Below are 15718 nucleotides of genomic sequence, written 5' to 3' on the forward strand. Positions count from 1 at the left end.
ATTACAACAAATCTAGTAGCTTTAGCTGTTAGCGGCCAGCATACAGCCCAGTCCTACATGTACAGGCAATGTTAACACACGGAGGATGCATTCAGTTACATCATGACTCGTTCAAGCTCTGCTCAGTAGAAATGAGTATTAGGCCAAGGGGAATTACATCTTCATCATGATGTGTTCAGATGTACTCTTTGAGGTGAAACTTGAGATGGATCATGAATTTATAATACATTTGAAAAAACCAGCATGTAAACAGTAATAAAAGAGTACATGGAATTTATCGTTTATTTTTTTACCATGGTATCAAATTGGTTATCGAGAATTGTGGAATTGGTTTTGGTACCAAATTTCTGATACCGTGAAATCCCAATGTGTAGATTCATACATCATTATGAAATTAATCCATCATACATCTTAATGACCTTAAACACAATGCCATTGTAGTCAAATTGATGTAACCATAATTTCCATTAATCAATGAAGTGACTGAAGTGTGACTTATTCAAGGACCCTAGTCTTGCACGTCACAGTTCTCCCTCTAGTCTCTCTACAAGTCATCGAGGTGTTATGCGACACACATTCACACATGTCCTCGCTAGAGTGGAAGTGTTGTAAGTCAGCGGTGTTCAAACATTTGTGCAATTTATCCAACTACCTCTGTCAGTTTTCTGAAAAGACCACGGTAAGTGCATGATAACATCCTTGTTCGATAAATTGTGTTGAAACGACAAAGAAAAAGACAAAACAGCTTTAATAATGCAGACATGTTCTAACCAGGAAACGTAGATTATGCTCAAGCACTGTGCCGTCTGTTTCCTTGGATCTTCTGTCTATTGAGTCCTTATTTCTCTTTCCATTTATTTCAATTAAATGATCATTCTGGTGGCGGAAAGGAGACTCCGGACCTTGTTCAAGATTTAGGAGGAGCAAAGTGAGATTCCATACGGGTCGTCGGACAGTGGACCAGTATAGTTAATAGATGGTCGAATAGCTTCGGAAAGCCCAAACGATGAAGTGAGGAATTATTTGGAGAGACATTGATGTAAACTGCAACTCTACTGGTTGGCAGAGGCATAATGTGGTTCTGCTGGCCTCATGTGCCAAACCACAGCGCTCCTCTATAGTGTGCTTTAGCTTCAGTTGCTAAAGGTTTGGTATCAACACCACTATGTCTCCACAGGAGGCATAACAACAGCGCCAGTGTCTAGAGATGTCTTCAGGCACGGTGTTGAGTGTAGGCCACCCAACACACACTCACACACTAACTTTTAGTAATATCCCTATTTGGATTGTAAAAAACAGCAAACTCTCGCTAATAATGTATCATCCAGTTGTCAATATTTCTATTTCTATTTTTTTTTGCAAAGGTCTCACTTGCAGGACCTGAAAGACGTAACACATGACATCCACTATGAGACCTACCGTGTACGACGGCTCAATGAGAGCAACATGAACTTCAGTGAACTGGGACTGTCCACCTGGCCACTGGAGAACGGATGTGCTGACAAATGTGAATCAGACAGCCACCTCTGATCTCTCCACCAGCCTCCTTCTGCCTGCTCCTGCTCATACTCCTCATCCAATCACAATGAGAGATGTGGAAAAGAAAGCTATTTTTACTTTTCCTCAAGTAAAAACTGAGATGGAGAATTTTTTATATTGTTTTTTCGTTAGTTTTTTTCATTATGGGACAAACTAGTGGATTGTTTTTAAATAAGAAATTAAGTTACAATACAAAAGTAATGCATCAAATATGAATGCGTGTGAAACCAATGTGAGCTCATATATATGGTGACGTATACAGGGCGCAGGAGAGCAGACAGCATAATGAGAGGAAACATATACAAGTCTCACAATGGGGCCGAAGCATCTTATGAACAGAAGTATGTGGACAGACCATTCCTTTCACCCAACATCAGTGTTGGACCTCACTAATGCTCTTGTGTCTGAAAGGGAGCAAATCCCTCCAGCAGCCAGGTTCAACATCTGGTGGAAGGACCGAACCAGAAGAGTGGAGGCTGTTAAAGCAGCACGTTAAAGCCCAGTCAATGGTGTGAAGTGTTCGGGTCTCCTCGTACGTTCTGCAGATGTCCACAAATATCTGTCCATGCAGTGTGTCATTCTTGCTTTGGTCATATGTGTTTGGAGACGCTGTTTATGTGCGGAGCGTTTTTGGCAAACAAGTGTTTAAGATACCTGTTTTCAGAAAGCTTGCAGGTCCACATTTAAGTGCCAAAACAACAGAACAATGCTTCATTTGTCCATCCATCTCTTTTACTAAAATGTTTTGGAGTAATTGGCTTCTGTTTATTACTTGACATGGATCAAATAAAACTAGTTATTATGTCATGGGTTGAGTCCATATGGCGCTACAATCTTGCTCAGGATTTAACCCCGTAAAGAAAGTGTGCAGAGCTGCATTAGTTTGAAGAAAAACTATTGCACCTCGTGATTAGTAACACTGCTCAGCATAACATGCATCTGCTGAAGTTGTGGTCATTGATCACGATCAGATCTCAGTTTCACATTTCACCGAGTCAGATCAGGTTAAGGATAGGATCATCGATGCAGAATTATTACCTACAGTTTTTATAATTAGTGGTGTTTTTCATTTATTATTTTTCAGTTTTTAGTGGATTTTATCCTGCGACCATCTCAGCTCTGCGGCCAGAAGAAAGGTATTGGACAGGCATCCGGCTCCCCAGGTGGGCCTCTTTGTTTGCGTTCATTAAAACAATGAGCATTAATAGAACAACATTGACTGATGGAATTATTATTCTTTATTTCAGTTTTGTGAGAGGCTGCTGCACTGCACCTGTATGCAAAATTCACAGTATTATTGTTGATTTGGTTTTCTTGCTAAACCAATTCATGCTTTTAGAATTCAGCCAATAAAACATTTGACGATGTTTTAGTGCAAGACGTTTGTAATGCACTTTCAACATGGAAGTCACTCGTGTCTCAATTCAAACCTTCCTGCCTAAACGCATTACAGCCCTAATACACAACACAATACAAAGTATTACAGGAAACCATCTTGTCAGCTTGTGCTGCTTGCATCAATGAAAATAAAGGATAGTGTGGATGAGAATGCAACAGTTATATTAAAGATAATAATAACCCTCAGTGACGTCGGGGGGCACTGGGCCCTCTGCTCTGAACTGTGGGGGACGCCTGGTTTGAGATAATCGTCGGTGCCATAATCCCTATTTGTACAGTTCATCGCATCTCGCCTCTGTCTGTGAAGGCATGCTCTTCATTGTTCAGAACAGACAGAAACACGATGCCTTCAGATGTGGTCAGATTAAAAGTCGCGGAACTATTTGCCTTCCCACCTCACCTGCACTCCACTGTAGCAGTGCTTTAATGTGCCGGAAGGGACAGTCCTGGTACCCTTTAGAGTAACAAAAGTGTGTCGCTGCCTCTCGGGTCGAGAGTTTGAAGTGTGTTGCATATCTGAGCACAGCTGCTGGCAGTGGTTGGGTTTGCTCAGAGGTAACAGAGATGCCATTGTGTACTGACACACCCTGGAGTAAAGCTATGGTGTGTCCACACCAAACATGAAGCCTGACGTTGATTCAGAAATCGAGGACAAAAATGTTCGTCTGTGGTCACCCAGAGCTCTACGATAGAACCTACAGGGACCAGACAAAACTCTGTGTGTGTGTGTGTGTGTGTGTGTGTGTGTGTGTGTGTGAACCACAGACACAGCTGCTCTGTTCATGACTAGGGGATGTTATTTTGAGTGTTGATGGTGCAGGTACAATGTTAGCATAGCCTAGCACTGGTTGATACAAAGTCGTTTGACCCTTTCAACCAAAAAGGCCAGTTCCTCCGCTTGGTCTTAGCAGAGTGAAGCTTCCTTCTGTCTCCTCAGACTCCTTCACTCAATCACACAGTCTGGGTTTAGTCATTAACATGTATTTCTGGGGAGAAATGCTGTTACGCTGACCTAAACAGGTACATCGGTTCATGTCTGCTGCATTACTGACAATGCAGGGGTGTGATACATTGTGCTTGTGACCACAGTCAACAGTGTATGTGGCAGTGTACTGTGAGGTCTATAGGGGCCGAGCATTCAGCAACTGCTACAAGGCAGCGCAAGCCGGGTTTTCTGCCTGAGTTTAGTTCTTTGTAAATACAAAATAAATAGAGGGTCAAAAAAAAGAAGCTTAGTGAGTTATGAAAGTCTGGACATCAGAACACCACATCAAATATTGTTTTTGCATATCAGATCCAAAGCTCATTCGTAGATTCCTTGGACCAGGATCTGCAGACCTTCATGCTGTTCCTATTACCTTTGCAACTAGCTAGCTATCATGACTAAAGACACAACCTTTGAGAGGATCTGAGAGTTCCTCTGGGGGAGAAAGCAGCATGTAATAAAGCCATGTGTTCTGTCATTTCTTAAATAAACCCACATATACTGCAGTTATTCATTTTATTATGCACGCCTCTACTGTTTCTATTGTGACATGTCCCATGTTAGAAAGGTCCATCAGCTACTCGTGGAGCAGGATCACTACCGATTTGATTCAAACGATGGTTAGTGTTGAGATGGTAACACACGCTCAGCTCTTCCTCCATGGATCAATGAAGATGAGAAGATATCCTTTTAGAAAAGCTGAGTCGACTCCTTTCTGTAGCTTTACTGCACATCATCTTGAGTGAGAGTAGGCTTCATGGTAACATGTTAGCAGTTACAGTGTGACGTAATAGTGGAAATGATTATGAACACTTGTACATAGTCAGGCCTAGTGTTGGTCTCACCTGCTTTTCTCTCTACATCTTCCTTTTTTCAATGTAATGGCTCAACTAACTAACAACTTTCCCTCTGAAGCCACCTATCATCCACAGTGACACCAAACCCTCCACAATCACAATCCACTTTGATTCTGATCACATGCAGCACGTCAGACATTCACCGTTTCTCTGCTCTGTATTCTGAGCCTCTGTGTCAACCTCCCTCATGTATTGTATACACAGCATGTACTAATAGTTCCTGTATGATTAATGTCTTTGTCTTTTTTTATAGTATTGATGATAAACATGTTAACACTGTTGATCTACAAATAAATACTTGTCACCTTCTGAATCCAGTGTGAAGTCATTGTGATAAACCTACTCAACAGGCCACCTTGATGTCTCTCCCACTGCACCCCCTCTGAAGATGTACCAACTCAAAATTAGGCAACTATTATAGGGCCCCAGGTTACCAGGGGCCTACAAAAAACCTGGTTCACAAGGTTTCATTTTTGGTCATTGTAAGTTGTGTAAGTAAATGTAGTTGAAGTCCCATTTTGCTGCAAAAGTAAAAAAACAAAAATACACACAAAGCAAAGCGAAAGTATCTATAGAGGGTGGAGGACAGACAGCAGAAAGAAGCTGATCTGAAGTCTGGTGGCTCTGCAGCTGATACTTCTGTACCTCTCTCCAGACAGCAGCAGGTGAACATGTTGTAGCTGGGTGGGTTTAGTCTTTAATATCCTTTTATCTCTTTGCAGGCTCCTCTTCTCACCAATATCACTGATGCTTGGTGGATAGGTGCCAGTGATGTTCTGGGTAGTTTTAATCACCGGCTGTAGAGCCTCCTGTGCTGTGCTCTACACATCCCATGCCAGTTTGTAATGTTTCCAGTCAGGATGCTTTCTATTGCTCCTCTGTAAAAGTTGGGAATTTAGCCTCCTTAACTTTTCTTACGAAATACAGCTGTTTCTGAGCTTCCTTCACCAGGATGAAGATGCGTGAGGACCATGTCAGGTTGTTGTGATGCTGGTTCCCAGGAACTTAAAGCTGTTCACTTGCTCCTCCTCAGCTTCATTGGTGTAGACAGGGGTGTGTGTCTTTTTGAATCAACAATCAGCTCCTTGGTTTCACTGACTTTGGGCAACTGTTCTCTGAGCACCACTCTGCAAGATTGTTGATTTTTAAGTTTACGAATGGGTTTAATGATTGTGTTGAATGCTGAGCTGAAATCAACCAATGCATATCACAACACTTTAGTGCTTTCAATGTACTGTAACTGCTTTATCATCACATATCATTTGTTACTAATAAACAATTCTATTCTATTAATCTGACTTGTCTCTCCTGATTGAAATGACAGTTAAAGGTGCTAAATGAGAAGAAGAGGGGTGTTGCTGCTGGACACCTGCATGACAGGGAGGAGATGCAGAGGAAGGTTAACGGGGAGAACTCCAGGGCAAAGTGCCAGTACATAAGGTACAACACACCCAGGGGCAACACTAGGGGGCATTGTTGTCATTGTATTGAATGTTGGTATGGGAATTCTAAAATCCCCCACAGGAACAAACCAGGATTGACAGCGAAGGAGACGAGGTCTGCCTGATGTATCTGATCCACTTCCATTTACAGACAATCCCTTCTGGTTGAAGATACAGATCAGAACCAACAAGTTCAGAAGTCATTCATTCATATGGAAATATGAATGAAGAAAATGAAGGCACAAAAAATAAACAGCCTCAGAGCCAAATATGATCAGAATCCTAACACATGAATTCAATGATGTTAACAGAGGAATAGAGCAGAAACAAGTGGTTTAATAACCACAGACTAAGCACGCTCACAGGTTTCTCTCATTTGAAGATGAGAAGATATATTATATCGTGGCTTTGTTGGGTGACATCACGTAACACCTGAATAAACTGAATTCAGTTACACAATTCACTTTATTCATTTTTCAAAAATGAAGTACTTTATTTTAAGATGAACATTGTTCACAAGCTTTCTGTAATGTTTTGTTTTTAGATCCTTATTATAACTGAAATGAGAGAAGAACATTTATTTATTATTAGAGTATTCATTATTCATAATTCATCCAGTAAAATTTGAAAACTGACAATAAATATTGTTAAAATATTATTCAATTGAACTTCCTTTATTTCATTAGACAGTCAGTAGTTGACTACATACAGACGTTAATACAAATGTTGGCTACTTCAATATATATGGGACTAAATCAAAGCGCATGTAAAACATTACTGTGGTGTTGCGGACCTTTGCATGAGGACATTCTCTCTAACTGGACCTCGCTGAACATGAATTGAATAGCCCTGTTGTACACCGTGGTCTTCATGCTCCCAGCTTCCAATCCTCACTGTTCACTCTTCATATGATGATAACTGAGTAAGCTCATGTGGTTGAGAGTATTGTGTCAGCAGATGCATAAGGAATGTAACTCTTCTCTACTCCACCCTGGTCTTCCTGGTGCTGCAGGAAAACTAATTACACATATTGTAACCAGATATATTCTCTTTCGCAGCTTTTCGTCCTGCCAATGTAAATCATGACACAAGCTTGTGTGATCATGTGTTACCAGACATCCAAGCCACTTCTTGACTATCTGGCTCTGACGCTTCTTGTCAACAGACGTTTTGGTGTGATTTGGTGTTTTATTTTCTTCATTTTTTTTTTCAAATGCTCAGAAACATCTGCAGGTACCAAAGCTTAAGATCCACTGGTCCTGAGTGCAAAGATTGTCTTCAGTCAAAGTAAGATCAGGCACAGGTTGGCTCAACACAATGAAACTGAAAAAACACACAAATTAAGCCAATTTCAACATCATCAGTAAACTGTCAGTATTTATTTTACTGCTTAAAGTTGTGCTGTACAAGGGTTGTAACAAAATGGTGACAGATGTAGACCAAAGGCTGTAGACAATAGTATAAGTGAACGGAATGATTTACCTTCGATAACGTGCCTCAGAGAGGTCTGCTGTTAGTAGCTGAGAAATGCACGACTGCATGTCAGAGTTCATGATATGTAAACTTACATTTGAATCCTTTGGACGCTCATTAAAAACAAAAATACTGAACAAGATCAGTGATCAAATTGTGAGTCGTGGTTTGAGAGTGCAGGACGAGTGCTGCTTGTGCACAATGCATCATCTTTTATGCTGACAGGGTAGGGCTGGGACCAATTAGTGACTCAGCAATTTATTATTGTTAACTCTGAAATAGTGATATTACAGAGTTGTCTGAAAAAACACTTGTATAATTACTAGATTGTTGCATGCTGCTCTGACACTAACTGAAATTAAGATAAGGTAAACAGTTGTTTACTTCATTTGTTGATAAGCACTTGTCGTTTCTCTGTCTAATTACTTGTCTTAAGTCTTTTGTAGAATTCCACCCAACTCAGCCAATCACTGATAATGAAGAGTTGGCCAAACTAAAAACAATGAAGCTCAGAGTAGCCCCAGAGGATGTTTCCTCCATGTGAAAGCATTCACTCAGTACCCACTTAGGAGGATAGTTACAGTATTAACAGACTCAGTATATCAGCATGCTTGCCATCCTCAGGTTGTCTTCTATGTAAAATCCCACCCGACCTGTTTTCATTCCCAACTCAACAAATACCGAAGCTTGGTCAGTGCCACTCTGCGTCTGATACCGACACACCAAGGCACCCTCAAGTGTCTGTATGTGACGCATCTACTCTACTGTAAACCCATCCTTCTCATTGTTTGATGGTCAGAGCAACTGATGTAGTTTAGATAGCCAGAAAGTCTGCGTTAGGTTGGATGGGTCAAATAAACAGACTTTCACACAGGAGACCTCTGTTTGCGTCCCATGTGAAACGTAACTTACGTACTCGGCTAACACCAGTTACTTAACAAACGCAGTTTTTTAAAATCCAAATCCGTACTTTTCCTAAACCTAACAAAGTAAACCTAGAAACTAAGTAAACCTACTTTGGAGCTGAAACTAAGTTTCTTGTGAACACAAAAGTTTATTTTGAAAAGACACTAGAGGGGTGGCTAGCGTGTCATAGTGGAGAGCCACTGACCAAGCAGTGGTGTTAGCCACGTTGGGACGTGTTGGCCACCATGAAACTGAATAAAGTCTCAGGTTCGCCCATACCATAGCTAGTAAGCTAAGAGCTACTGCTAAATGCTCAACACTGCTTTCAATCACTTTGTTTTTCTCTTCATTCGTCTTGTCTGAAATGAGCTTCCATAGTTCCTCATCCTCTGAGATCTTTCTCTTTGTCATGTTAGCAGACAGCGTAAACATTGCTTAGCAATGACAGAGGTCAATCTCTCACTTCAAATGCTTTATGTATATCATACTCTGTATTTCCACCATCAGGACAATGACAGTAAATATAACTTGTCACCACTGTTTGCCCCCTTATTCTTCATGACGGATCCAACAGCAAACACAGTTGGAGCTCGCTGGCACAGAAGAAGATATACTCTTGTGCATTGTGACATTTTCAAAACTTGAAGTCAGTGTTAATGATGTTAATGGTCACTGGTGTCTAACGAGTGTGTCTTAAATGTGTAATCAGTACATCATTTCATTTTGGGGTCTGAAATGTCAGAAAATAATAATAAAAAAACAAAACCAGCAATCAATGCATCAACTCATTCAGGCCCACATGTGAAGCAAGTTCCATAAAAGAAAATCCTTTGAAAAATGTCTCTAAAATAAATAAATCGCATGAATAAGACACAAATTAATTTAAATAAATAGATAAATAAATAAATATACTTATGTACAATGACGAGATTCAGAGCAACCTCTAAAATGAGCCATCTTTAAACACTACACAGACCAACTAAAAACATGCATGGTCTGCCATGTCCATACAGTTCACCCACCTTCTCAGTGTAGTCAGCGATCCGTTAGAGGCAAGCAGACACATTTCATGCGCTGCTGCAGATGCATTTGGCACAACCTAATACTGGCTGCACTGATCCAATCCCTTCAGTTGGCAGTCAGCAAATCAAGCAGCACAGTGGCTCACTGTTGGGCTCATTCACTTCTTTCAATATCAGATGATCATCGGAAAGACACATGACTACTGGCTTTATAGTTACTTGTTTTTCCTTTGAACATCAATAACTTATTTCCATGTTAAATAAATACTTTGGTTTATGGGAGACTTTACTATTTCACCTTCGTACCCAGAGTCAGACACCATGAAGATCAGTTCAGCAGTACAAAGGCATGTTGAATACTAAGCTGAGCGTAGCTTAGGTCACTTTATGGATGTGGAATCAAAAGGTCTAACCTGTTTCTACCTGCTTTGTTTACAGCCTGTAGCCGTGTTAAGCGAATTTTAATCAAATTCTAGAAATATCGTAAAAATAAATACAAATCAACTGGTTCGAAGGAAATAAATAAGTTGGCGCTATAGCTTAGGCATGGCTGCAATCAGCCAGTAAACAGCAGAAGGAGGTTGTGAACCGGCCATCTAACCCACGTATCATAGTCAAATAGTCTTCAGGAGTTTGTTTTAATTATTCTTTCATGTCAGCTCGTATTGGCCATGTTTCATGCTGTCTGGAGACCAAGACAAGCATTCACACATGGTGGGGATACCCGAGAAGAAGCCAACAACAGAAACAGCTGATCAGTCATGTGAGTTCAATGTTCACTATATCAGAATGTATTCAGAAAAAGAGTTTCCATAACCCATGTAGCCCAAAACCCCCTCAAGTGATTGAGGGAGTTTCATCGAATTTAGCCATTTCTACTGCGATGCTTCCAAATGTGCTTAAAGATATGTGACAGGAAACACAGCTTGTGTGATCATCTGATTGCTAATGTCTCTTTGCAGTTTGTTGTAGCTTTATGGTTCCAGTGTCATTATTGCTAATAGAACTAATGGCTGGAGGTGTGAAATAAACCTAATTGTTCAAATGGTGATTGAGATTGCGGTTGGAGGACCGTAAAGGACCCCTTTACTGTCATTGTGTAAACTGAAGACCCCTGACTGACATATTTTATGGAGATTTCATATTATATTAAATGCATAATAACAACTGTACAGAACAACTGATACACTACTATAATAAACCAAAAATACTAAGCACAATAATTGTGGGAAGTGTAGGTTAAACATTTGGATGAATTTTTGAGCAGATTGTTTCTGTGAATATCATATCAGAGATGAGAGTTTTTTAGGAACTTTTGATACACTGCTGTCCGTATTAAGTATTTTATTTTTAACAATAATGCATACTTAATAGGTTTTCTTCTCCCTGACATTTGGCCATTGTTCTATTAGCTCTTTGGTTGTTTTAACTGTGTGCTTTTCTAAGGGCTCGTCTCCACCAAAGCAGTTCTTTACCAGCTGAGAACTCGCCCAGCTGGGAACACTTTGGAGGCACAGCGTTCGTTCAGCTGAGGCGCTTTGGTTGCGTCTGGTTGCTATGATACGGAATATCCTCGAAAGTAAAAATGTGGGCACGAGGTAGAGTGGCTGCTGTGGCTCTGGATGACGCACGCAGGGAGAGAGGACAGACCTGCTAGTCTATGTGGCTCATGAGATCTTAGGTTTTGTTTGCATTCAGATCACCATTATTATCCCACATGAGGGAACTGGTTTGGTCCAGTGCGCCTTGAAGTCTACAGTAAAAACCATAAAAACAATAGCATAACATAGGCCTACACAATGTGACCACAACATGCTCATAGAAAAACACATTTGATCAGGTCTTTGTGGTAGGCTTTTTGTCCCGCCCCTCCTCCACTGTGATTGGACGGCTGGGTAAGAAGTGACGAGCGCAGGGTTTCTACACAAAGTTTAACATTTCTCAACTCTCTGAAAAACAAAACAGCAAATGTTCAGCGCTCGGCGAAGAATAGACATCCACCGCCTCGTTTAGCAGCGTGAATAAGAGGCAAAGAATTCAAAAACTACCCTGGCCTCAGGAGAAGGCGCTTTGGTGGACATCGCCCCTAATGCAGGACGAGGCAGTTCAGCAGAGAGGGCAGGCTCTGAGAATATACAGTAGCTGTTGTCCAGGTCTTCACTGTCCCCTCATCCTGTTATCCTAATGAAATAGTTATTTTTAACTTTGGATTCTTTTTTACAGAAATCAATGACATGCTGAGATTTAGGCCAACTGTATATTTTTTAAGTCTTACACCCCTTACAATCAAGAAGGCCTTGCGGCCCACATGAAGCTTTTACGACCCCAAGTAGGGGTCAGGAGCCCCAGGTTGGGAACCAGTGCAGTATATCTTAATGATTCAAACTGTTCTCTGTGATGCTGTTTGGAACGCTGCCGTAATTCTGAACATCAGCGTTGGTTTATAACCCTGGATGCCCATCAGAAGGGCCCTAAGCACGTCTTAAAGGCTTCTGAAAAAACGCTGTGCAAAATATAGACGGAACATCCCATTTAAGTCAATTGTTTTTACATCACACGGATGCCATTTGGCCAGTCAACAAATAAAGCGTTTGAAAAGCAACAAGAGCATACTCCTGAACAATGGCAGCTTATTTTCTGCTTTGTGTTTTTGCTCACATTTTTATTTACTTCAAAAACAATGGTTTGCCTTTTAAAAGGCAATTTGCAGTTTCAAGTTTCAAATAAACTCACTTCTCAGTTTGCAGTGATATTAGGAATGTATGATGTAAATGACGATAGTAAAATATCATAATATTACAGCCCAAACATTTACACGTTTCTTTCCACCAAAATAAGTGTGTAGATGCAGTTTTTTTTACACACAGAAGAACTGAATCAAATAGGCGATGGACCGCTTCTGATGTCATGAAGGCGGAACAGTTGGTAAACAATGAAAATGCTTCAGCGGTTACTTTTATAATGTCTACTCTCAAACCAGAGCTGGTGATTGTTGGAACACTGGAAAGACTAACAAAGACGTGTATAGTTCATGGTTATGTTAAGAAACGTTTGCGCTCATTTGGTGGTTGACGAAAACAAACAAAAGGCAGTGCGGCACACCTCGCTTTCTCAACCTGCCCAACGCTCTCTGTCTGATCTGGACCTAGCTCTTTGCATTAAGCGTTTATCTCCACCAAACCACAGCTGCTGATTGTTGCAACAATGGAATTCAAGCTTTCGGTGCGTTTTATTCTGTTTCTGTCGACTTTGAATGAAGTGTGTTTCGACGATCAAGGAGATAAAATGACTGTTGTCTGACTAGAGTCTGATGGCTGGAGAGAAAATGTATTGTTTTATATGTTAAGAAATTCGAATAATTGCCCAAATCCCTGTTCACTTCAACGCGTGTCAAATAGCATGGCACCGGAAAATGAGCGTATCCACTCGGCTGTCATGTTTCCATCACTGCCCACCGGAGCTGGAGCTGACTGCCAAACCTAACCGTTTCCACTGAAGACAAAAGCCAGATGTTAGTGGGTGGTGGTGTGTTTTTGTGCCGAGGGAAAGGCCTTTTAGTGACGTTAGATCAGCCATTGATTGTAGGGCTAAGGACTGAAAGGAGCTGCCACTAGATCCCACTCACACCAACTGATTGAGCTAAGCTAGGCTGAACATGGTTTGAAAACATAAACGTAAAAAAGGACATTCATAGGTTTCTATGACTCTGGGTTTGTAGGAAAATTTCGGAAATTCTTGCAAAGCGTATTATCTTTTAGAAAGTGCCACAACACAAGGACCGTTAGCTCCTGCTCATGTCTGTCCCAGGCCTGTAGTGGACTCTGTAAGAACGGCTCTAATATGAAATACTGAAATCCCACAGCCTCCCTTTTTAACCGTTTGAAGTAACCTGACCTTAGCAAAGGGGTCACACAATGCATTAGCAGCTTCAGAACCATCACTGAACATCATGTGTTTCTTTCAGTATTTAACAGATGAAAAGAAGAGGAAAAAGGAGTTAATGCCAAGACCAGTTATCCCCCAATTTGGATAAAACTACCTCACCAACATGCCCCCTGCTAACTGAGGTTATTTAGTCCAGAAATACCATCACTGTCACTTTAAGGCCCAAAGTCGCCTTGTTTTCTACTCATTTGTGTGAAAAGCATTTTATCTTCAGCAGAAGCTCTCAAGCCTTCAAGTCAGATGCTTTGTGCACACTTTGCTTTCCATTTGACTGAATGCTTGTTCATGTTGCACGGCCTCTGCAAAACATTTCCCCTTTAGAAACACAACATTCACAGTTTACGACAACTCGTCCTCCGGATCTGTAAATGAAATATGTGTACAAAAAATGTAAGAGAGAGGGAAAAGTGAAGCGACGAGCCAATCGCCTTCAACACACACAAAAAAATGTAAACTGATGTTTTTCAAATATTCTCCTTTGTTTTGTATTGACACGGAAATGGAAAAAGGTAGTGGTATCCCAAAAAGGCGGGAACCTGTGAGTCCATGACCCACACTTCACACAGAGGAAGGGAGAAAAGAGAGAGAGAGAAGTTCCATCCCTGTCATTCACTTCCTGAACTGCACCTTTAGTTCTCTCTGATTACTGTTTCTCCAGCTGGCATTATGGTGTCTCTCTAAACAAGAGAAAGCTAAACCTTTGATACCTTCTAAGAAATAAATATCAGCAGTTATAATACAGAGTGATGGAAATAGAAATGTCAGTACTCATGGCCGTGAGGACTTACATTTGTTTGACTTACCATATACAGTGTGTGTGTGTGTGTGTGTGTGTGTTTACAGTGTATGAGCGCATGTGTGAGTCCAACTGTATCGGCTCAAACACAAGTCTTTATTTCCCTTTTTCTAATTCCTCCATGCTTCATCTGGATATGTCACTCCCTTCAGTATCCATTCACCTAAGAAAAACATCTTAAGTCTTTCGAGAAGCCCTCCTCTGTAAACAAAACCCTTTAGTTGATTCTGAAAAAGAGACTTGCTGTCAGACAAGACGTCACACCAAGCTCTTCACTCCGGCATCTTCTTAAATGAAGCTCAAATGCCACGCCATCATCCTCTGGGTCTGGCATGTACCAACATCTGCCCTTCCTGCCTCTCTGTCCTCCTATGGGTCAGTCTACTCAATGGGGTGTGGAGGAAGATGGGCGGGGAAGGGGGCAGGTAATGAGGAACGGTGTGGCACGGGAGTTCAGTCTCCGGACTAGCATTTGAGAAAAGAGTGAGGAAGAGGAAGGAGGAGGAAGGTAAAATCATGGCGGTCGGTCGGTTGGTCAGTGGGGTGGGTCGGTGGTCTTACTCAATGACCATGCAGTGGGGCAGATGCTGGGAGTAATATTTGAAGAGCTCGGCGGTGGCTCCGGGGCAATTGGTCAGCTCCAGCTCCTCCAGTTCCTGCAGCTGGATGAGGCCTGACAGGCCGGTGGTGGTCAGCAGGGGGCATCCTGGGGGTGGGGGGGTGGGGGGCACAGCAGGAGGGACAACATTCAGCTGTGGGCTGGGTATACAGCCATAAGATTACAAAGTGTAGTTGCAGTGCTTCTGACAGTTCCTCATTATGACTGTGTTGATAATTACTTTCCAATTATTTTCTTTGGCGTGACCGGATGTGGTCATCGAGGCATGCTTTTCTGTTACAGGAGCGGCCACTAGATGGCACTATAAGGCTCCAGAACACAGCACAGAGCAGTACAGCTAATCAACTTAAATACAGTGTAACATGGTTCACCCGGTTCAATTGTATGACGAGCATATTAATGGATTAGCCACAATGTTGCAAGAATAAAATGTGCACTGACACCCTTTTATATGTGTTAAGATTCTCTTTAACATGAATAAGTTATTGCTTCTTAACTCCTTATCTAAAGTCTATATTTAATGTTATGATGTTTGAAACATCTGTGTCAGTGTGTATAGAATCAGCTCAGGTCACAATAGGTCAACAGAAGGAAGCACTATTGGAGGTGTAACTCATACCTGCAAGAGACAGTAGACGAAGACTTCTCATTCCAAACAAATGCTGGAGACCAAAATCTTGCACCTGTGTGTACACACACACACACACACACACACACACACACACACACACACACA

The 15718-nt window shown here is 41.4% G+C and overlaps 2 protein-coding genes across 3 annotated transcripts in view; one reads left to right on the plus strand and one right to left on the minus strand.

The window, feature by feature from the left end:
• Window positions 1-5092, plus strand: part of LOC116396505 (uncharacterized) — a 71215-nt gene extending 66123 nt beyond the window's left edge. For both annotated transcript variants that reach the window (XM_031871144.1, XM_031871143.1), the window contains exon 11: window positions 1365-5092. In XM_031871144.1, the coding sequence (XP_031727004.1) occupies window positions 1365-1530 (166 nt within the window). In that variant the 3' untranslated portion in view covers window positions 1531-5092. The remainder of the gene's footprint in view (window positions 1-1364) is intronic.
• A 2478-nt stretch (window positions 5093-7570) lies between these two features.
• Window positions 7571-15718, minus strand: part of fbxl16 (F-box and leucine-rich repeat protein 16) — a 39107-nt gene continuing 30959 nt past the window's right edge. The window contains exons 6-7 of the mRNA XM_031871152.1: window positions 15602-15665; window positions 7571-15069 (exon numbers count right to left, since the gene is read on the minus strand). Of these exons, the coding sequence (XP_031727012.1) occupies window positions 14921-15069; window positions 15602-15665 (213 nt within the window). The 3' untranslated portion in view covers window positions 7571-14920. The remainder of the gene's footprint in view (window positions 15070-15601; window positions 15666-15718) is intronic.

Source organism: Anarrhichthys ocellatus, unplaced genomic scaffold, assembly GCF_004355925.1.
Source record: "Anarrhichthys ocellatus isolate YVR2014 unplaced genomic scaffold, GSC_Weel_1.0 scaffold56, whole genome shotgun sequence".
Taxonomy (NCBI): Eukaryota; Metazoa; Chordata; class Actinopteri; order Perciformes; family Anarhichadidae; genus Anarrhichthys; species Anarrhichthys ocellatus.